At 51.7% G+C, this 22,205-nt stretch overlaps 2 protein-coding genes across 18 annotated transcripts in view; one reads left to right on the top strand and one right to left on the bottom strand.

The window, feature by feature from the left end:
- Positions 1 to 22,205, top strand: part of BUD13 (BUD13 spliceosome associated protein) — a 310,128-nt gene that overhangs the window by 33,739 nt on the left and 254,184 nt on the right. The window lies entirely within an intron of this gene.
- Positions 395 to 11,402, bottom strand: LOC145527944 (uncharacterized). Of its 14 annotated transcripts, none has more exons than XR_014070017.1 (8): positions 11,316 to 11,402; positions 5,955 to 6,032; positions 4,255 to 4,388; positions 2,366 to 2,510; positions 2,162 to 2,202; positions 1,860 to 2,048; positions 1,340 to 1,525; positions 395 to 1,239 (listed from the first exon to the last, which is right to left on the bottom strand). XR_014070017.1 is itself a non-coding variant. In XM_081546426.1 (6 exons), exons 2-6 carry the CDS (start codon positions 2,420 to 2,422, stop codon positions 1,175 to 1,177), a joined length of 447 nt encoding a protein of 148 aa, XP_081402552.1. In that variant the 5' UTR covers positions 2,423 to 2,510; positions 11,316 to 11,402; the 3' UTR covers positions 713 to 1,174. The 14 variants fall into 14 exon arrangements, 1 of the variants encoding a protein (XP_081402552.1); XR_014070019.1 differs by having other exon boundaries at positions 713 to 1,239; positions 1,860 to 1,986; XR_014070014.1 differs by lacking the exon at positions 5,955 to 6,032.

Here is a 22,205-nt window from a genome sequence, read left to right as displayed (position 1 = left end):
GTATGAATTCCTCCTCCCCCGAGTTTCTCTGCCTTTTCATGTATGAGCACAGTACATCCTTAGGGCAGAGACCTCCATGCCTGTGCAGCTGAAAGCTGGATGTTATTCCCTAGGCTGGCTGCTAGAGGGCAGTGTGATACACTTTTTCTGGACTGGAGAAGCAGGGCCCTGGGTCCATGCAGGTTTTTTTCAAAATAATAAGCCCTAGAATCTTTCTGGGGCTTCCCTGGTGGCTCAGATGGTAAAGAATCTGCTCTCAATGCAGGAGACCTGGGTTTGATCCCTGGGTCAGAAAGGTCCCCTGGAGAAGGGAATAGCAACCCACTCCAGTATTCTTGCCTGGAGAATCCCATGGACAGAGGAGCCCAAAGAATCGGACACGACTGAGCGACTAAGCACACACACAGAATCTTTCAAAGATACAGGTGCTAAATTCAGCTGCAGAGTCCTCTACTTCTTATTCCTACCCTAGATTCGGAAACATAATCCTGACTTCAATTTGGTAAAGATTTTCAAGAGACAAACCTACTATTTAGATTTTGAACAGAATCTACCTTACTTGAGCTTTGGAAACCTTTCTCTACATGGAAGACTTATTATTTTTTAAATTTTTAATCATATTCAGACCTTCTTGCTCTCTTTCTTTTCCTAGTCCTTCTTCAGTTTGAAGTTTAGACTTAAGGAGCAGTGAGCAATACTAAAAACTACAGAGTTGTACACTTTCTAAGAATATATTTTATGGTATGTGAAATATATCTCAAAAATATGAAGGGAAATAAACAGTAGTAAGCAGAGGCTGTATCTCAAATAGAATATAATTAATTGATGATACTGATTTGAGAAGCCTTACTGCTTTGCCATTGGCTTATTAGCAAGAGGGAAAAACTCTGATCTCTTTTTTCCTCAAGTTTCTTGGAATACACTGACCTTCTAGGACACAGAGGGTGTCATTCCTGTCTAAAGAGGTTACTCACCCTAGTCAAAGAGCGTGACTAGGGTTGGGGTTTGCCTGGGAAATGCCAGTGAGAAGGCCGAGTCTAGGCTGTGAGGTAGCTATCTTGAGGCCTGAGTTTTAAGTTTGAGTTTGTTAAGACATGTGTGTCCTGAACTGTGCATTTCTGCATAGGTTATTTGGGTAGTTTCTTTCTCCCAATTTCTCTCTCTCCCTCTTTTTTTAGTGTTGAGTCCTGTTTTTGGCATAAATACATCTGGAGCTGGCTCGTGAGCAGCTGGACTGACCTGTGAAAACAAGTAGAGAGACCATGGGGCCAGGCTGGAGCCGAGTCACGTCTCCCCCATGGCGCTGGCCTTTTTGCCGTGTGCCAGTGACATTACTTACCTGGGAATGACTCAGTGTCTCGTTTGTACCTGAATATTTTCCTTTGCTCAGTAGAGGAAGTGTGTGTGTCTCACATTTGATGCTGTTGACCTTGGGCTTACACAGGTTCACCCTTTCGGAAAATAAGGGCAGGTAGGAGGTCCTGGTGGTCGTTTGATCCTCAGCTGGTGCCTGTGAAGCCGTACCCTTGGGAGGGGACAGAGAGCAGTGAGCCAAAAAAGGAATCCGTCTTCTTCCTCCTGCGTATTATGTTCAGCACCTCTGTCAGCAGAGGAACTGAAAGGAGCCACAGGGCAAAGTACAATGTCTAGCTAGTTCTTAGTAAGCAGGGCCTGTTTTCTTTTTCTTTTGGCAAGAGAGGTTAACTTGCACAGAATCTCTCTGAACTGCAAAGGACCCTGGATTTAAACATCTGACTCCTCTCAGCAGCTCTTCCCCCATCCCTCCTCACTCTAGTGGCCAGGTGAGAGGTCAAGGGAGAGTCCCGGGACAGGCCCCTGCCGACAGAAGGAGTGCTTACCAGGGCATTCTCATCTCCTCTGTAATGAGGGTCTCCATGGCATACTCTGGGCTCAGTTCCACAGTCCTGGAAGCATTGCTTGCTGCGAGTTTCGGCTTGGAGCTTGGCTTTGAAGACCCTGAATGTACTAGAGGGGCAGTTAACCTTGACTCTTTTTTCCAGGGATTGGGGAGGAGGTAGAAAAGACATCTGGGAAGAGAGGAATGCATGTCTGGGGAAATAACAGCAGCAACAATGATTTTAATTGCTATCTTTTGTTAAGTACTTACCATGTGTCTGGCACATCTTAAGTGCATACATACCTCACCTCTGTGGTCAGGAAGAGTTCAGAGTCTGTAAGTGGCTGTGGATTTGGGAAGGTCAGATTTATGGATTTCCCAAGAAAAGTGGCGTAGGGGTATCTTAGAGGGTAAATTTTTTTTTTGTTCCCTGCACGCCATCTTGGGATGAGGGAGTTGCTAGGATCTTTATGTGATTCCCTTTGACAGAGAACTTGGGCACTTTACCCTGGTCACTGTGTCTCCATCAAACTTGGCAGCCCTCTTCCCACCCAGGATGGGCATCTGCTTCGGCCAGCTCAGCTTCTCATGCCTGTGCGTAGTGGGCTGCCAGACAGGAGACAGGAGCCTCTGCACGGTCTGGATATATTTGCTGCATGGGGTAAAAAATATTTCTGTCGGTCTGAGTCTGTAACTCTGAGCCAGTCCAGTGATGCCAAATACAAAGGCAACGGGGCCTTTGCGAGCTTGCTTTGCTAGGTCATTTGTGTGCCTGCCTAAATTATGCAGTGTATTTTCAGATCATTTCAAATGAAAATTTATTTCTTCTCTGAAAACAAAAATTTAATTTATTTTATCTCCGTTTGTTGTCACACTCCTCGGTTATCAGGCTGAGACCCGGCAGAGAGGATGTGATACCTGCAGCTGAAGGATAGGGCAAGAGAGGGAATTTCTGAATCACCCTGTTGGGTAGCTTGAGGCTACAGCTTAGAGAATGTGGTCTTGGGAAACAGGAGCTTGGAAGTATGTTTGCTGGAGGGGGCAGGGCAGGGGGGGTTCTGTTGCTAGGCTGGTGGTCCTGATCACTTTGGAGTGAAGATTTATATATTTTCATCTACCATCTTAGAAGGGCTTCCCCAATGGCTCAGCAAGTAAAGAATCTACCTTCAGTGCAGGAGATGTGGGTTTGATCCCTGGGTTGGGAAGATTCCCTGGAGAAGGCAATGGCAACCCCCTCCAGTATTCTTGCCTGGGAAATCCCATGAACAGCAGAGCCTGTGGGCTATAGTCTATGGGGTCTCCAAGAGTCGGACACGACTGAAGTGACTACCCACTTAGAATAGGATGGCTGTTTCTATAACATTTATATAACATTGTGTGCATGTTACTGGCTTCAGGTTGGAGCTGGGCCTTCTAACTTTCAGGGGTGAGTCAGAGGTATGTAGAGGGCCATTCCAAGCCCCCAGAGAATCAGGCTTTAATAGCGGAGAAGCTAAGACAAGGTTGGACAAATGGAATGTCCGATTCTCAATAATTTCACAGGCACTGGATAAGCCTGGCTGCCCTACCTCCTGACTTGCAATTAGACTTCACATCTCCCAAGATGCCTAAGAGAAGAGCTGGCCACCCCTGGTTATGAACAGCATGCAATTTGTCCTTGCTCAACACTTATTTGAGGTTAGAGGTCTGAACTAGATGGAGATGCAAGATTATCAGTTAGTTCTTCACACTATTGCCTTCTCCAGTTATGTCTGTCAACTGGCAGAAGACAGTTCTGAAGTTACTGCCTATGGGAAACAGAGCCCTCCTCTGGCCCCTCCCCCCATAGCAAAATTACTAGTTTGCCCATAGTTCAGGCCACTCAACTTGATCCCCTGGCTGCTCTTGTCTGGGTCAGGTTTGAGGACTTGATTCCACCCTGGAGCTTGGAAGTCTCTCTGATACTGGTTGATATAGTCCATGTAGTCTGGATGCATTACTGATGCAATTTTTCTGCCCCGAATGTAAACTGGGAACATCGACTGACCAAGTGGAGAGTTCTGGAAGGCAATCTGATGAGGAGTGGTCAGGTAGTGGTCACCTAAGGGGAGTGAGAAAGTGTGCAGAGGGCCTACTGTCTGTGGGAAAAGGCATGAAATGAAAGGTGGGGAATGAAAGGTTGGCAGAAACTAGGTGGGTGCTCCCATCTAGCAAGTTCCTTAAATTCTCTGAGCCACAGTGTCCTTATTTGAGAGGATCTGAAATAAAGTACCTAGCATAGTGCCTGGCATGTAATAGGTGCTTCATAGATAGTATCTTCTCTTAAAATGTTATTGTTAAGATATTTTGAGAGGTGCCTGCTGCATCAATGGCATGTGCCCCTGTTGACTCCATTCTCACCCCACTCCTGCCCTTACCTGAGCAGCAGGATGGCTTTTCCTTGGCAGGGCTTGGTGAGCCAGCATCTCTTGCTGGGTGGGGTTGAGGGCTAGGCCATTTGAAGCAGGGTACTGAAATGGGTCGGGTCTTCTGTCCCCAGGAGAGGGAGTGTCTAGGGCAAGGGGAGGAGTCGTGATTGACTTGTTCCCATGATTCTTCCCCATCCACCTCCTGGCAGCTTTACCTCACCCTTTACTGCATTAAGGGAAGGAGTGGGCTGCTGCTGGTAGTATGTCCAGGCAGGACCTAGATTTAGTTTATTTGTGGTTGGATCAGTGAGAACTAGGTGGGGGGCTTTCTCTGCATATGAGGACATACAGCATTTCAAAAGCAATTCTTTTTAATGAGCATTTCAACTCTGTCTCTCTTTCTTTTGGCCTTGGGAGTAGTGCTGGCTAGGGAGGGGTGGACTCACTGAAAAGTGGGTGGAGCCGCAGATAGGCGGCTACCCAGCTCCAGGGCTTGCTGTGTTTGTGGTGGTGTCTGTGATTCCTGAGGGGCAGAGGAAAGAGTGGTCTAGGAGCCCAGGAAGGTGAGAGCCCCAGGGGTTTTGTTCCTTGCCTGCTTCTGAAGCTGTGAGTAAGGATACACCCCCATGGGGCCACTGGAAGGCCCTTCAGATCGTCAGAGATGGTGGAAGGTGGCCTCTTTTCTGGCTACACTGACTCAGCATTTGAATGTTGAGGGTGGCAGATGGGGAGAGGGTGGGCTGCTGCTCTTTCTAAGCACCTTTTTGACGGGTGAAGAAAGAACATTTTTGACTGGCCAGTGTGAGATGGAGGAGGCAGGGCAGGGTATGTGGTGTCTTTAGGATGGAGAAAGGCTGCTGAAGGGCTGTTTTACCTCCAGTAGGTAGTGGGGAGCAGGTAATGAGAACTCTACGAGAGGACTTCCCTCGAAGCATCGAGGTGAGAGTGTGTCCTGGGCCAGAACCATACCCAGGACAGGGAGTATCCTGTGTCCTCTTCCTGTCAACCCTACATCAGAGCGCAGAAGAGAGGCAGGCGCTTTGGGGACAGGTATGGGAGTGGGATGGCAGTCCTGGGGGCGGGTAACTGGACCCTCACCCACTGCGATAGGAGCCCACAGAGAGGCTGCAGGTGGGCACTTGGGCCCACTGGCTTTCTGGGCTCTGTTGCCACCAGTGTCTCTGCCTGATCCTGTCCTCTATCCCTCGCTCCCGACTGAGTGCCTGTGCTTTGGCGTATCGGCATGGTTCTGAGCTCTGGTGTCTTAGAGTGCTGTGGTCTGCCTCCGTGAATGGGAGAGCCACTGCACTGGCTTTGCAGGGGAGGTGGAGGCTGCTGTGTTCCAACACAGGAACAGGCTGCTCTGGCTGCAGCTTGGGAGGGGTGGGCGTGGGCCTGCTCAGGCCTGGTGTCTGCTGCCAGCTTCAAGTCCCACCCTGGATCTCTACTGTGTGTGTGAAGTGTGTGAGCCCAAGCTCCGGCCCTTCAGATGCCTGTCCTTTGCTGGGGCCCTTCAGATGCCTGTTCTTTCCTGCCTTCTGCACACACACACACACACACTCTGGATCTCCACTGAGTGTGTGAAGTATGTGAGCCCAAGCTCTGGCCCTTCAGATGCCTGTCCTTTCCTGCCCTCTTCTCCACCCAGCACACACACACACATGTGCGTGCACACACACACACAGAGTCTCTCACACACACACACACACCAGGTGTTGTCTTGAGACAGAAGATTGACTGGCATCTTAGCTGTAAAGATTTGCCAGTGGCTGACACTCTTTCAGAACCTGTAATCACAAAACGGTAATCTCAGAGTTGGAAGATACCTTAAAGGACTTCATACACTACCCTCTATCACACCAGTTAATTTAAAAGTATTTTCCATCAGTTCAGTTTATTAGCTCAACTGCTGTCCCAACTTCTGGTCTCATGGAGAGGCAGTGCTATTTGTCTTACTCCTAGAATCAGAGTTGGAAAGTGTCATAAAGAGGTCTAACCCTCACACCCACTCTACTGCCGGAGTAAAGGCAAGTCGTATTTGTGGGAAGGGCCACACCCACCTGTGTTTAAGCACTTTCCTCCCTGTCTCCTCCTCCTGGGACAGAATGTATTCCATTCGTGTTTCCTGTGGCTTCACCATTTGTCTGAGTTCTCCGTCTTGGGGCTTACAGAAACAGACTCAGAGCCCCTTCTCTACCTGACAACACCTTGAATGTGTTGGGACACATCTTTCCTCATGCCCTACCTGCTTCCCTCCCTGGAGCCATAACGTTAAGGTACGAGGAGGAGAGTTATGTATTGAAATTTGTGTAAGAAAGGAAACAAAACAATTTTTATATAATAAGATGGTAGGAAATTACTCTTCATACTTAGAGGGTTTAATTGTGTTTACAGATGCTTTATGCAAGGACTCTTCCCTCCTGTCACACCCAACCCGGCAGCAGAACTAAGCATGACAGCCCAGCTAGAGGCCGACAGGAGAGGAGGAGGTGGGAGGAAAAGGGTGAAGGACTGGAGGAGAGGACCAAGCGGGTCATAGGAGGGGTCTGGAGGCCTGCTCAAGTTAACCTTGAAAGGTGGTCTCAGGGTGGGTCCCAAGTCATAAATAAAGAGCAGGGGGAACTCAATAGGTTGGAGGAACTATTTACTCAGTAGTCATAAATAAAGAGCAGGGGGAACTCAATAGGTTAGAGGAACTATTTACTCAGTAGTCATAAATAAAGAGCAGGGGGAACTCAATAGGTTGGAGGAACAATTCAATAGACTAGCCCGGCCAGCATGGCCTCATGCTGGAGAGGAGTTAACTTGTGAGTCACAATGTGAGGAGCCTTTTGATGTGTACTAAGAAGAAAGTGCTGATGAAGGCAAACTCAAGCAACCTCCTGAGGTGCTGGGAGACCCCCAGGTTATGGGGCAGAGGCTGGAAGGGCCTGTCTTCCCACTTCTGTTTCAGAACTCAGAATGCAGACTCACGGGACTTCCCTGGAGGTCCAGCGGCTGAGACTCCATGGTGCCAGTGTGGGGGGCTGGGTTCAATCCCTGGTCAGGGAATTAGATCCCACATGCCACAGCTAGGAGTTTGCAAGCCTCAGCTAAAGATCCCATATGCCGCAACAAAGATCAAAGACCTTGTATGCTGCAACTAAGAGCTGGCACAGCCAAATAAATAAAATATTAAAAATAAAAGAATACAGACTCTGGGTCTCCATGGCACTTTGGACCCAACATTCATCATGCTGTTTTATGAATTGTGAGCTCCTATGGCCAGAACTCTTACTCATTTTCTGATTATTATTTATTATTTGCTTATTCAGGTCTCTTACTCACTTTCAAATCTCCAGCTTGTAGCCTGAGGCACTACACCTCAGAACTAATAGCTTTCATTAATTTGGGCTGCTATGCGCCAAGCCTCTCCATACATTAATCTCATAAAAACCCAGCAAATTTGATGCTAATATTTTCATTTTGCAGATGAGGAAGGTGAGGCTAAAGACCACAGCGCTATCAAAGCCTATGCTTTCTGTCCAGTTGAGTGAATGAGTCTTGAGGGAGTCGCTGTAGGTGAGAACAGGCCCAGTGCTTTCAGGTACCTCCCCTCAGCTTAATCTCTGACCAGCTTGCTAACTGATGATCATGTCTGCAACAAGAGATGAATGCCTAATTAGCACATGGGCCTCCTGTTATATATTCATGGAGTGGCTCTGCCAGCCATCCCAGGCCCAGTGACAGGTAGCTTGTAGCTTTTGTGGGAACCAGGGATGGGAAGCATGATTTTCCCAGTGTCAGCAGGGAACACGGAGGATATTGGGGTCACATGGGAGGTAGGCTGAGGACCAAGCCTTGCCTGCAGGATGTGTCCAGTCTCCTCAGTGTTCTGTCAAGGGCCCTTTGGACCTGACCTGTGAGCCCTTCCTCTGTACTGTCTGGACTTGTCACATCCTTTGGTCCAGTGCCACTGGTTCAGGCCTCTGTGCTTTTCCAAGCTGCCGTTTCTGCCCTGTTCTTCCTTCCCCAAGTAGAACCTCCTCCCTTACTCTCCTTCAGGGCCAAGCTCAGATGTCATTTCCTTTGTGGAGTTTTCCCTGGCCTCTTAGCTATGGACAGAGAGGCAGAATGAAATGCCTCCTCTTCAGGCTTAATACTTGTTCATATCTGACTCTAGTATTAATCTCTTTATATGACAGTGAACGTGGCTTTTCCCCCCAGCCCAACTTAGAGCTTTCTAAAGTCAGAGACCGCAGTCAGCAACATCCAACATGAAACCTGGCCTAGGCTTTACTAAATAGGAAATAAATATTGCTGAATTCAACTAAATATTAATAAATATTTGCTGAATTCAACTAAATGCTTAGTTGAAGTTTCATAAGACCTGGGCAAATGTGAACTTCCACAATTCAACAAATGATATGCAAGTATAGGTAGAGCGTTTTTGGAAATCTTTGTAAGGATTTTGTGATTCGTATTTTTCCTTTTCATCATAATCCTCTGCTGCAGGAGGCAAAGGGGGAAAACAATCCCAGTTTGGCCAGGGTTTCCCAGGTGGCACTAGTGGTAAAGAACCTGCTTGCCAATGCAGAAGCTGTAAGAGATGTGGGTTCGATGCGTGGGTGGGGCAGATCCCCTGGAGGAGGAAATGGCAACCCACTCAAGTGTCTGCCTGGAGAATCCCATGGACAGAGGAGCCTAGCAGGCTACAGTCCTTGGGGTCACAAAGAGTCAGACACGACTGAAGCGACTTAGCACGCACATACATGCTGGGAGAGCCTTGGCATTAGGCTGGAGGGGAAATGGTGGAGGCATCAGACTGAGCCAGCCAACCAGACCAAGAGCCACTTGAGTGCAAGACGTGACTTCCTCTGCCTCCAGCAGGGTCTGGCCATGTGCTTCATGTGGGGGTGGGCGGCAGGTACCTGAGAGTGGGAAGGCAGTGCAGGAGAAGCCCTGTGTACCTGCCGGTTTCTCTCTTCCCACGAATCTCACACTGTTCTGTGGAGTAGTTATTGCTGTCTGAGTCCCCCTCATGCCACCACTCTTGGTTCCTGGTGTAGATAGTGGGTGGTTGTATATTACTTTATACCCAATTTGTATTAACTTCTCTAAATGACAGAAGGTATAGAAATTCCCTGATTTCTATGACTCCATTGTGTCAGTCCTGTCTGACTCTTTGTGACCCTATGCACTATAGTTTGTGACCCTATGGCCACCAGGCTCCTCGGTCCATGGGATTTTCCTGAAAAGAATCCTGGAGTGGGTAGCCATTTCCTCCTCCAGGGGATCTTTCCGACACAGGGATTGAACCCCCATCTCCTGTGGCTCCTGCATTGCTGGTGGATACTTTACCATTGAGCCACCGGGGAAGCCCCTTGACTCCACTCCCATCCCACAAAGAAACACAGTGGTCTCTATACCTCTGTGCATAGGTATCCTAACCCAGATGGGTAGAGAAGGAGGGGTTCCTAGAGAAGAAGGGGTTCCCAGGAACCTTGCATCAACCAGGCAACAGCATGAGAGGAAGGGATCCAGGAGGCCTGTGACCCCCAGTTTGGGCTCTGACTTCCTTCCTTCATTTCTTAGGTTGAGGGATGTGTGTGTGTGTGTGTGTGTGTGTGTGTGTGTGTGCGCGCGCAGTGTCTTCATTTATTGAATTTTGCAGTTCAGGCTATGGAGTCAGCTGGGGAAAAGCGGGTGTAAAGCAAAGGGGAGAGGGAGGCTTTGTAGAGGGCAGAGGCCACACCTCAGAACCAGAGAAGGCAACCCGCTGTGTCGGGCTGCCCTGCTGCCTTGGGCATGGGTGGCTGCAGGCTGCTCTGTGTTGCCACCTGCTGGGCACATATGGAAACAGCACTTTACTACCCTTTTGCTGAGTTTTCTACAGTATCTTTTGTAGGTTCCTTCTGTCAAGCATTTCCTCCGATGGAAAGGACCTACTTTCCCTCTCTCCCCAGGCAGGACTGTCAAAAGACACCTCTGCTCTGGCCCAGGACAGGGCTCCTGTGTAGCCTAAAAGGGAGTAACTCTGGGAGGGGGTGGAGAAATTGCTTATCTCCGTGCTTGGAGTTTCTCTACCTTCTTCCCAGGCTCTCTGGGAACCTGAACTTGGCTGTGATTAGGGAGAGCATTTAGTTTATCATCCCAACCAGGACCACTGTGAGAGTGAACGGCATGTGAGCTCTTAATAACTGTGCTGAGACAGCGGGTGTAAACCAGGCCTCTCCCAGGTCAATGACTGGAATTCATGGTGGGCCTGGTTCTGAGGGGCTTTCTTTCGTGCCAAGGTCGGGTGTGGGAGATGAGGGTGGCCAGCAGAGGCCACTGAAGCACTAGCTATGTGTGCAGGTCTCACTGTCTTGGGGGCCCCCTTGGCCACTCAGGGGCTGTGGGGGGAAGAGAGCTGGATGTGGTGGGTGAAGCTGGGTGTGGTAAGGGCTGGGGTCCCCTGAGTGACAGTGAACAGAGAGTGAAGTCCATCTGGCTCATCTGAGCCTGATTTACAATGTGATGAGAGGGCTGTGTGCACCCTGTCCTCGGGGTTGAAGCCCAAAGCCCCGAGGCCCAGTTTCTCTTTGCAGTTCGTGGGTTGGACTGTACCTCCCCTGAGTCCTGGCAACTCTCATCTTGCCCCTTCAGGCAAAGACTGGGCAAGTGGTTTCTGGAGCTACCAGTCCTGGAGACTGGTGCCCTCCTAGGTGAGTGAGCACTTGACTGGAGGGCCCATGGATACCCTGGGCTGGTGGGGGGAGGGCCCTGGGATGTCTCGAATTCTCTGCCAGACCGGCCTGACTGACCTGCAGGTGGGGAACACAGAGCAGCTGGGGTCCTGAGAAGGAGAAGGGCTCCCCTGGAAATATGCAGCCCTCCCTCCTCTCACCCAGCTTGAAATCTGGCAGCAAGACCCTACTTCCCTCTTTTCTGTCCGAGGGACTTCCCTCCCTTGGAACCTAAGGACAGGGTTGGAAGACCCTGTTCCTTGGGAGGAAGGAATTTCTGTGGTGGGACAAGGTCCTTGCCCCTACTCTGGCCTGGGGAAGGCCTCCCAGCCCCACCCCACTCCATCTTCCCTCCCCACCCACCTGAAGGGAGAGGCCAGTGTCTGATTTTGCAGACCACGTGTGGGTGATCATGCCCCAGCTCCTCGCCCTTTTGTGCTCAGTGATGGCAAAGGGGAGGCATTCTCAGCAGGCTGTGGGGTGCGCTGCCTGCCTAAGCAGAGAATTCTGGAGCAGCAATGGGTATCCAGGGCAGCCTTGGGATTACCATGGCAACAAGCGACAGTGGTGGGGAGGCGGGGTTGGAGCTGAATTCCTGGGGTGGTCAGAGAGGGGCTAGAGGGTAAGAAGGAGAGAGAAACCCCCTGAAGCCTCCTGACAGAGGGCAGTGTGCCCCTACTTGTTGCCCATGGTCCATCAGAACCCACACTCCTGGCATGGTCCACAAAAGCGCCCTGATAAGCCTGGGCAGAGGGGTCTGCTGGTGTGTGGAATGGTGGCTGCTCTCGAGGGGAGTGGGGGAACCAAACTCAGCGGCAGAGATTTGTTTTCTAGATCCATCTGAAGAATGGCCATGGGTTTTAGACTGCTCCAGCCGCCTTCCTATCTGGGGGACCCTGAGCCATCAAAGTTAACCTAGACTAGCAACTGGGGATCAATTACATGCCTGTAATGTGCTTTCCATCTACCCCTTAACAAAAAGCAGCCTGTTTGGAAAAATAAAAGGAATGAAAATGCTTTTTTGATCTCTGGGGCCACTGGGCCAGTGAGACCCCTCCCTCCACGGTGTCTTTGCCCACTCCTCATTCATTACCTCTACAGATTAGGCATGCCTGGGTTAACCCTTTAAGTGTTGGGTTTGTGGTAAGGGGTGGCTGCTGTTGCCTTCTCCAGACAAGCCCTCCTCCCAGACAGTTCTCAGGAGTACAGAGTGGGCCAAATCCAGTGCCTGCCAACCTCCTCCCCACCCTCCCTCTGGCTGCCAAATCTGACTTTGATTAGCATGTGGAGGGGGAAGAAAGCAGGAAAATAGAATATTAAAATCTTAATTCAATTTAAAGCACTGTCATTCATAGGCATGCCAAACAGTGAGATGACTAATTATTATGCAAATGAGGCAGATAGAAAAGTGATTAATAATTGCACAAATTAAAAATTATTGTAAACATCCTGTGACGAGCGATAAGTCCAATGGAGAGGCGAGGGTGGTGGGCTGGGGAGGCCATGGCGGAGCCGCTCCTGGATCCTTATTTCCTCATTAGGAGGATTTAATTAGCACCCGATGATGGGGCTCAGTGCTGCTAGGGGCGAAGGAGTGGGGGCTGGCCGTGCTGATCTGCAGGCCCCCTCCTGCTCCTCCTCAGTGCCCGGCGGCCGCGCTGGACTGGCTGGACAGGGGTGGAGGTTGGGGACGCAGGCCAGTCACCCTGAAAGGATGGGCGCTGACAGCTCCTCTGCTGCCTGTCCCAGCTGCTCCCTCAGGTCTGGGTCAGAGGTGATGGAGAGCAGGCCTCTGGGTGGTGGGCATATCCTGGTTCAGCCACGCAGGCCTAGTGAAGGGACACACAGCAGTCCTGGAAGTTCAAGTGAGGGTGGACAGGTACACGATGTTGCCTAGATCCAGGGTTCCCCAGTTCTGGGGGGTGGGGCAAGGAGGAACTAACTCAGTACCTTGAGCTGAGTGACTCTTCTCCAAGGCCACACCTCCCCAGACAGGCATGCGTAGTAGCTGCTTCAGTGGCCAAGCTTCTCTGGCCTGGCAGCACCGCTGGGGCTTTCTAGGGCAGGCCCCTCTCCATCCGCTGAAATAGGGCAGCAGCTGGATTCTGTTTAACAAAACATGCCCTTTAGCTGGAGCACAGCTGCCTCCCACCGCCTCGGAGCCCAGAGCCCTGAGCAGGTGTGGATGGGGCTGGGGCCAGACCTGGGGCAGGTGACTGATCCATCCTGCTGCTCTCCCCCAGTCAGCTCTCCCCCAGTCACCATGGGCCTCAAGGAGGTGATCTTCCATGTTCAGAGAAGACCACAGAACAGGCCAGCAGGTCAAGGGCCTGGTGAGGGGCTCTGATCACTCAAAGGGGCAGTGCATGCTGGAAACAGAGAAGGCTCCTGGGGAGGGCTTGGGTCAGGAGGATGCAGAAAAGAGGGTAGGAAGTGGGGAAAAGGGACAGCAGGGTCATCCAAGTTTTCATTTCCTCCCAAGGATCCCAGATTCCCCGGTAGCCATTACCACGCAGGGCTAATAAGCTGACATTTGTTTTGCACAGGCTGGAGGTCTAGTCTGTGTGCTCCCAAATTTCTCTTCCTAAGTCTGGAATACATATCCACCCCTGGCCCCCATGAGCTTAGTCCCCATTAGTGCAGGCCTAGTGACTGCCCTGCACACACCCATGTCACCATGTCCAGCACTGGCTAATGTCCCCCCATCCTAGTATCCTGTCTTCACTCCATCCCTATTCTGATTCCTGGAGAAGGACACTGTTTTCCTACTGGGACTCCAGTGATAACTTCCTGAAACCACCTAGGCTCTGAAGCCCCTTCCTTCACTGGGAGTTGTTTGACCACCAAGTACTGACCTTTCACAACCCTCGCGCCCCATCTCCTTGACCTCTTTGTCTGGATGCTCCTGAACCCAGCCTGGTTTCTTTTTCTTTTGGCTGTACCTCATGGCATGTGGAATCTTGATTCCCTGACCAGGGATCAAACCCCCACCCTCTGCAGTGAAAGCTTGAGAGTTTTAACCACTGGACCGCCAGGGGAGTCCCCATCCTGGGTTCTTACTCTCTTTTCTCCTTTGTGTTGGGCCTTCCCATCAGGGATTTTCTGATGAGGGTGCTGATTCTGTGTGACCTCGGGCAAGTCGCTCTACTTTCTGTTTCTTCGTTGTCATGATGGAGAAGATACTACAACCTCCTGAGAGGTCGATTTATCCCTTCATGAGTTTTTAAATTTACCCTTTCCCATGAGTACCCACTCATTCGTTCAGTCACTTCCATGTTCCAAGGGCTGGTGATGAAAAGCTGCAGACGATCTCGAGGATTTGTGGGAGACAAACAAGGGAAAAGCATGCGCAGAGGCCCAGAGGAGCGAGAGGAACAGAAATTTAGAGATTGACAAGGAGTTACGGGTGACTGGAGGATAGATTGTGTTAGGGAGCCATCGGGCTGAAGGGCATTTTATCCCATGGAATTTTGATAGTATTTTGTGGGTTATGAGGTGGCAAGAGCAGGCTTTGTGCAGGAGGCAGGGATGACCAGAATAGTGGTGAAAGATCGCTTCAGCAACACTGGAGATGGGCAAGACCAGAGGCAGGGTCCCACCCCTGCAGCAATCTGCCTGTGAGTGATGAACTGTAGCTGTGGCCTGGGGCCTGAGCAGGAGGAGACATGTCATGAGGCAGAAAAGGCAGGATCTGGCCTCTCAGTAGTCATGAGCAGAGCTGGGTCCAGGCTTCTGGTGTGGAGGGGTGCTATTCTCTGAGAAGAGGGATGTGGGGCAGAAGGTGGTGTTGTGGACACCTTGGAGGTTGGGACTATGTTTGATGAAGTCACTTGGGATGTAGAAGATGTTGAAAACCTGCTCATTGATATTGAACGTGCTCAAGTTCGGGGCTTTGTCTGTCTTGCCTTTTTTTTTCCTCTGTCTGATCATATCTAGATCTTTAAAAGGAGCCTGACCCTTTCCTGGAACCTGACCTCAACCTTCCCCTTTCGACCTTTCTGTTAGTGGTTATCTGCACTGCCTGCCTGCGTGTAGCAGGACTCTGAGGTTAGCCCTCTGACACTCAGCTGTGCCTGCGTTCCCATCGCCTCTCCGCAGGCTCCTGTGGGATTGTGGGTTCCCACTCATGAGCCTGTGGCCTGGCGTGGGTTGCTGTTAACCTCCCCCTAGTGCTGCAGTCACGGAGAAGGAGGCCGTTACCTATGGGTACCTTCCAGATCCCTGTGCTCCAGCTTCAGGAACACAGAGGAGGCCTTGTGGTTGATGAGGCCCCTGCCAGCCGCCCCCCAGGTCTCACAGCTTCAGCCCTGAGAGGGTCCTTGCTGCCAGCAGTCCTGCCTCCCGGAGCCCTGGGTATTCTCTCACCTGAGGTGGCTGTAGGGGTCCGACTTTGGGGCCCTGACACCAGGCAGAGTCCCAGCAGTCAAGTGGAGCTGCTCCTCCTTCAGGACTGGTTTTCTGAACCAGGCAAGTTGGTGACTGTTGCCCAAGGTCCAGCTGCTTATTCCCTCCTCCGGGGCAGTGCGGGCTGGCATTCGGCTCCCGGGTAGGCTCCCTCCCACACCTCCTGCCCCACCAGGCTCCTCATCAAGAGAAGAGCAGCTGAGAGTGAGTGCCTCATGGAAGCTGTAAGCTCCGGGTGAGGAGCCCCGGTGGCCCCCAGGAGACCCCAGTGGGCGCTGTGCCCCCTGCAGTCCCAGATTGCCCTGGGGATGCCTGGGGCTGTGATTTTGCTCCCAGTGACACCCCAGAGAGTTTCCCAGTAACCTTTCAGTATGTCTCCAGTGGCCCCTCTGTGTCCTCATTGTGCCCCAGTATCTCTCCAGTGGAGACCCCGTAAGGCCCCCAGAACTCGTGGTGGGGATCCCAGGAACACTGCAGTAACTGCCAGGAAGCTCCCAATTGTGCCCAGGCTGCTCCCACCACGGGCGCCTCACAGTATCTCGGCGTGTGCCCAGGAGGACGCGGTGTTCCCCCCGAATGATCCAGCATGTTCCCAAGAACGTGCCGACACAGGGCCCCAAGATCCCACTGTCCCTGCAGGGTTTCCGGTAGATTCTAGCTCCCAGAGTGCCAGTGCCAGCTAGGGATGGTGCCGAGAGGAGGGTTTGTGGCCCCTCCACTGCCCGGCCCTGCCCACCAAGGGGGAGAGAGTTTCTCCAGTGGGAAGGGGTGGGAGGAGAGGGGGTGGAAACTAACGTTTGCTGAGTGCCAACTGTGTGTGTGTGTCTCAAGCATTTTGTCTGCTGCCATTAACCACAGGGTGGGTGGTTTCCCACGTTAGAGAAACTGTTACCTGGAGAAGGTCAGTGACTTTTCTTAGAGTCAGTAAGTGGCAGGGAGCAATCTGAAGGCAGATCTGTGGGCTCCGACTCCACCGCTGCCTCAGAGAACCAGGGAGGAGGCAAATCCCGACCAGAGACGCATGGGGGTTGGGGGCCGGGTGGGGCAGTGGGCTCTAGGCCCCTTCCTTCCCACCTTACTTTGTTTTCTCCATTCCCAGGAAAGAAAGGACGGGGCCTGCAGTTTCTTTGGAGTGAATCTCTGGTTCCTGGCAGCATCGATGCTCTCAGGCAAGCTGCAGGTGTCAGATCCACCCCCTCCAGTTTCCCAAGCCCTTTCGGGTTCCAGATGTTACAACCGTGGCCCACCAGACCCACAGGCGAGTCCCGGGGTCAGCCTAAGGTTCTGGGCTCACCCTTGGAACCCGCCCACAGTCCAGGTTCCAGGTGGTGTGGCGGCCTCCCTGCTCCTCCCCCTGCTCACTAGAGCTGCTCTTTCCTTGCTGCCCATATCAGTGGCCCGTCTACTTCTCCCCCACTGGCTGCCTTCCCTGGCATGGGAGACACTTGGAAGGTGACTTTGAATAGTGCAGACTCAGCAGGAGTGGGTAGGGAGCAGCCCTGCAGGTAGGAAAATGGAGACCAGACTGGACATTTTCCTTCCTGACCCAGCTGGGTCCCTCTGCCCTTGGAAGCGTGAATGGAAGGCCAGAGAGGACAGGGAGCCAGAGATTGAGGGCATGATTGGGGGTGTCTGTGCTGGCGGGTTGGGCTTCCCAGCTTGGTAAGTGATAAAGAACCCACCTGCTAGTGCAGGAGCCACAGGAGACTTGGGTTTGATCCCTGGGTTGGGAAGATCCCCTGGAGGAGGAAATGGAAACCCACTCCAGTATTCTTGCCTGGGAAATCCCATGGACAGAGGAGCCTGGTGGGCTACAATCCATGGGGTGGCAAAGAGTCCTATACAACTCAGCGGCTGAGAACGGATGGACCTGCTGCTGGGTTGGTTTCCCCCTGACCAAGGGCTCTGACCCCCTGCTCCTGCCTGGGTCAGGGAGAAGAGAGGAGAAAGGACTTAGGTCCTATAATGGGCAGTAGCCTTGTCACGTGGAGTGGACAAGGAACGTTTTATTACACCTTGGCTCCCTAACCATCTCCTCCCCACCACCCCCAAACCATGCATGTCATGGAGGCAGTTTAGGCAATTTAGAGATGTTTAGGCAGTTTAGAGATGGACTGCTAGGTTCATATCTCTCTCTCAGTTCATACCTTGGACACATTAGAGTCTCAGAGCCCCAATTTCTTCATTCATTAACTGCAGCCAATAATGTTACTTACTTGTCACATAGTAAATGCTCAGTTAAAAGAATCTTAATGGAAGGTGCACTTTTTCACATGGATGTTACACTTGAGATACTCATACTTGCATGTGTCTGTGGTGTGTGGGCTTTCCGTGTGCTCGGCCCTTCCCTGCTTTGCTCTTTCTTGTTGCCTCTAGAGGGTTGGGTAGAGGTGGGAATCTCCTGACCACTCTGGCTCCTGGGGGCTGGAGGCGCTAAATGCTGCTCAGGAGAGTCAGGTACAGACGGGAGGGAGCTTAGCCTAGGGCAGGGGAGCCAGGGTCTGCCAGGGAGGGGAGGGGGTGGGGAAGAAGGAGGGGGTGGGGAAGAAGGAGGACTGGGAGGGTGGCCAGGGGTGTAGCAGGCATCTCAAGGCCGCAGAGGCTTGAAGCAGTTGGGTGGCTGCCTTCCTGCTGGAGCTCACCTATCCATCCTCCTCACGGAAGACCCAGCAGTGCCTCTGTCAGGGCCCTGGCCCAGGAGTGTGGGCGTCTGCACCTGCCGCTTGCCTCTGGAGGGAGATTTTTTGCAGTGGTAGAGGGCTTTTGGGCTCTCTCAGCTTAGCTCCTCCAGCTGGTTTACCCTAAACAGGGAACAATTTGGTGAGAATGGGAGACAGTTGTGAGGCAGGCATTGATGGAGTCTGTGCGTCGCTGCTCCTTCCGGGAGGTGTCAGGGACAGGATGGCCTCTGGGAGCCTCTGCAGGAGAGGCCTCTCTGCTAAGAGGCTTTGGGGTGGGGCATCCTGGCCTCAGGAGCTGGGGTTGGCTGGCCATTCTGAGGGAGGGGCTTCTCCTCCTGTGTCCTCTCTGCGCCCTACCCCTCCCTGCAGTCTTTCGCCCTGACAGGGACAGGAGAAGGTGGGGGGGAGGGAGACGATCCCTGACCACAGTGGTATCTCTGGTGACAGTGAATTTAGGACTAAAAATCAATAATGCTGATGTATGCCAGACATGCTTAATTATAGAATAACTAAGGACAATCTGAGATAAAAAACTCACTCAAAAGGGGCTTTTCCGGTGGCTCAGTAGTGGAGAGTCTGCCTGCTTGCAGGGGACATGGGTTTGATTCCTGACCCGGGGAGATCCCACATGCCACGGAGCAACTAAGCCCGTGCTCCACAACAAGAGAAGCCATCGCAGTGAGAAGCCCATGCGCTGCAATTAGAGAGTAGCCCCTGCTCACTGCAGCTAGGGAAAAGCCTGTCCAGCAATGGAAACCCAGTGCAGCCAAAAATAAATAAATTATTTAAAAAATCATTAAAAATATTGACCGGAGGCCTCAGATTTGTGCCTCCTTCCCACACCCTCAATATAAAATGAATCTCCCTGCACCTGTATAGCTTCTGCTGAGCATTTCTCAACAGAAGAAATGCTTGTGAGGCAGGCAGCTTACTCTCCCCAGGTCTAGTTCCCTCACCAAATACCCCTGGAAAATGAGCGGGAGCACATGGGGAAATACTGAGAGAAAAAAAGGCCACGGTGTGAGCAGGGCTGCGTCAGGTAGAGGGCTCTGCTCCCTGCTCCCGCCTCGCCCTCCCCTCAGTGAGAGTGAAGAGACCAGGCACCTGGGAATGTTTGTGAGCCTCTTGCTTCTCTTTTTCTTTTCAATTACAATGATACCTCAGGTAATTAACTACTAATAACCTTGTTAATTTAAAATGGATCCTCTCCCTTTTGGCCATCTAAGGAAAACTTAAGTCACAAGGAGTCAGCGGTTTGGAGGAAAGGGGACCAGGTGGCAGGGGCCACAGAAGAGAAGGTAAGAGGACCTGGGTGGGTGTACAGAGTTCCTGGTCAGAGCTTCAGCCTGCAGGAGAGGAGAGACTCCTTACCAGGAGAGGCCTCATGGCCGTGGGAGTCCAGGGGCACTGAAATCACTTCTGCCCACCACATTCCCAGATGACACCCTGTGTCACCCCAAAGCAGCACTCAGCTTGGGAAGAGAGCTCGAGGGCCCAGCACACTGGGCTTTTATTATGGTCCGGTACTCAGCCTAAGGCATTGACCTCTTAGGAACTGTCACTCATGATCCTGGAAACACAACCTGCTAAGTGATGGTCTCTTCTCCCACCTCCACTTTTTCCCAATCTTAGGGATTTGAGATTTATTCAGAAAGAGAATAAGCTTCTCATTCTGGATGGTTAAACATTTGTCAAAAGTCAAACATCTGGATGAGGAGTCTGTGGTCTTTTTCAGTTCAAAAGATATATTCATTTGACAACTTACCAAGTGCAGCCCAGGTCTTAGTGATACAAAGATGAGGAAAGATATGGTCCTGTCCTCAAGGAGCTTGTGGTTTGATGGCCAGAATCTGGCAAGTAAACACATAATTAGAACATAAATCACATAGAGCGCAGGCAGGAAGATACCTGACCTTGTATAAGGGCATGGGAATCCAGGAAGGCTCTACAGAGGAAGGGGTATTTGAACTGGATGTTGTCGGGTATGGAAGAGTCTGCTCAGTGGGGGACACAGAGAATAGGAAGACCATTCCAGCGGAAAGAATAGCATGGAAGGAGAGGGCATGGCTGCTGGGGGAATGTGCTTTGATATGGATGGAACAGTGAATATAGGCATGAGGAAGTAGCTGGAAAGAGAAGCAGAGCCAGATCATGAAAAGTTTAGGATTTCTTCTGAGAGGTGACCTCCTGGCTCATGGGAACTTAGCCAGGGGTGCCACTTCGCCACAGCTGGGTGCCTAGGGAGACTCCAGCCTTGTGACATTAGCTCCAGGAAGGTTTGGCAAGGAATTCTCATTGTCCTGCTCTCCTCTTTCCATTTTTTTTAGAGTAAAAGAAGAAGTTGGTGCATGGGGTGAGGGGACAGCTAGAGATTTTGGGATAAATAGGTCCCCTGGTTTGGTTTCTCTCTGTCACACAGTGCTTTGCGATCATTTGGAGACTTTGAACAATGAGTCCCAGAGTGTGTGAGGGCCTCTGCTCCCTGCCTGGGGAACCCCCTGCTCAGAGGCTGGGACTTTCTGTTTCCAGAGAATCTGCTATTCCAAGATGGGTCCCTGAGCTTGGTCTGGTGATACCCACTTTCTTTAGCTCCTGCAAGAGGTCTGGGTGCAGGTGGGTGATGCAGTTCTTAGCAGGTTGACTGCTGAGGGACACCGCTCCTGTCCAGGAGGGATAAGATGAACTTTGGGAGCTCCAAGCCTAAGATTTGGGGGCTAAAGCCATCCTGGGGGCCGTCAGCCTGCTCTCCCTATAGACCTAGTCACCACCTGCAGACCCCTTGGCTCCCGGAGGGCAGCATCATTATCTTCTGAGTAGGACCTCAACAGTCTGAGCCTCCCTTCTCTTGTCCCCTTCCTGCTGTTTCGGTTTTTTTTTTTTTTCAAGACAAACAGCCGCAAAGCTCCATCTCTTAATGAAACTGTTTGATGTTGATTAATTATGCAGCTGCCTCATTTGCATGCATGGGCTGTGGCTTCCCATCTTCTCTCCCACCTTCCTCTGCAGGAGCCCTCTGTGAGTCTCAGGCAAAAGGGAGACCTGGTAACTCCAGTGTCTTTCCCACTCCCAGGCCACCCTCCCATCACCCCATATCTACAGTGGGCAGCAGAGGCTGGACTACAGGGTCACAGTTGGGGCCACCAGTTGGGGCCCTTTAAGTTCTAATGGTCACAGTATTGATGCAGCATCCACTGTGTTTAGAACCCCGTCCTCAACAAGGAGACCCTCCAGGGCCTTGCACCCACACATCAGAGGGCTCTGTTTTCTGGGAGATATGGTAGGAAGAATGGTGTGGTAGGAAGAATGCTTCACAGACTAAGCCCCTGGTGGAGGCCATGGCTTGTACTGAGGCCAAGGCCATGGAGAAGGGACCAAGAGTCTGTGATGTCCCCAAAATTCATGTAGATGTCGGGCCAGGTAGGAGGAATCTTGTCAAGTGGGCTTTGAAAGGGCAAAATTGACACTGAGTTACAAAGGATGGAATCTGAGCTATCATGGATGAGATGGAAGGGGGTTTGGGTTTTCTAGGCAGTGAATCTCAAGCTTTCTGGGATCAGGGAACCCTTCAGCTATGGACTTCAATTCCTACAAAAAGTGTATATGTTCCTATAAGCCCAAAAGTATATTGAGGGCCTTCTTGGGGCTCTTGGACCCAAGGCAAAGGACTCTACTCTGGTCTTGGCAAAAAAAATCTGGGGGTCTTAGAAAACCAGAGGGAAAAACAGGTACAGTGAGAGCCAGAGGGCCTGCCCACGGTCTCTCTGGGTATCTGAGGTGGTCTCCTAGGGAGGGACAGAACTCACCATGGGAAGAAGTTTTCTCTGAAGACCAAGGAGTGGCCCTGGGGGCAAAGGGCAAGCAGGCTGCTGCAGCAGAAACACAGGAGCTGAAGGAGAAAGGGCCCTTATGTGGCCCGTGGGGGCAGAGGTGGAGATGGAAGCAGGATCAAGGAAGAATGCCCCGTCCTTGGGATGGTGGGTGAGGCCCCAGGCAGAGTCACGAGGCTGTGGTGAGAAGGCCTCCAGAGTAGGGTGGGGGAGGCCTGGAAAGTTAACACCTGGGCTTCAGGGTTCAGAGTGGAGAGGCCAGGAGTCTAGAGGCAACCAGGGAACTGAGACAAGACCATGACTTCATCTCCTCACTGATTCACACTTCAGAGAAACGTGCG

Source organism: Giraffa tippelskirchi, chromosome 11 (assembly GCF_054371585.1).
Source record: "Giraffa tippelskirchi isolate mGirTip1 chromosome 11, T2T-mGirTip1v1.2.pri, whole genome shotgun sequence".
NCBI lineage: Eukaryota > Metazoa > Chordata > Mammalia > Artiodactyla > Giraffidae > Giraffa > Giraffa tippelskirchi.
The sequence above is the reverse complement of the archived record's forward strand: the minus strand, read 5'-3'. Positions and strand labels throughout refer to the sequence as shown.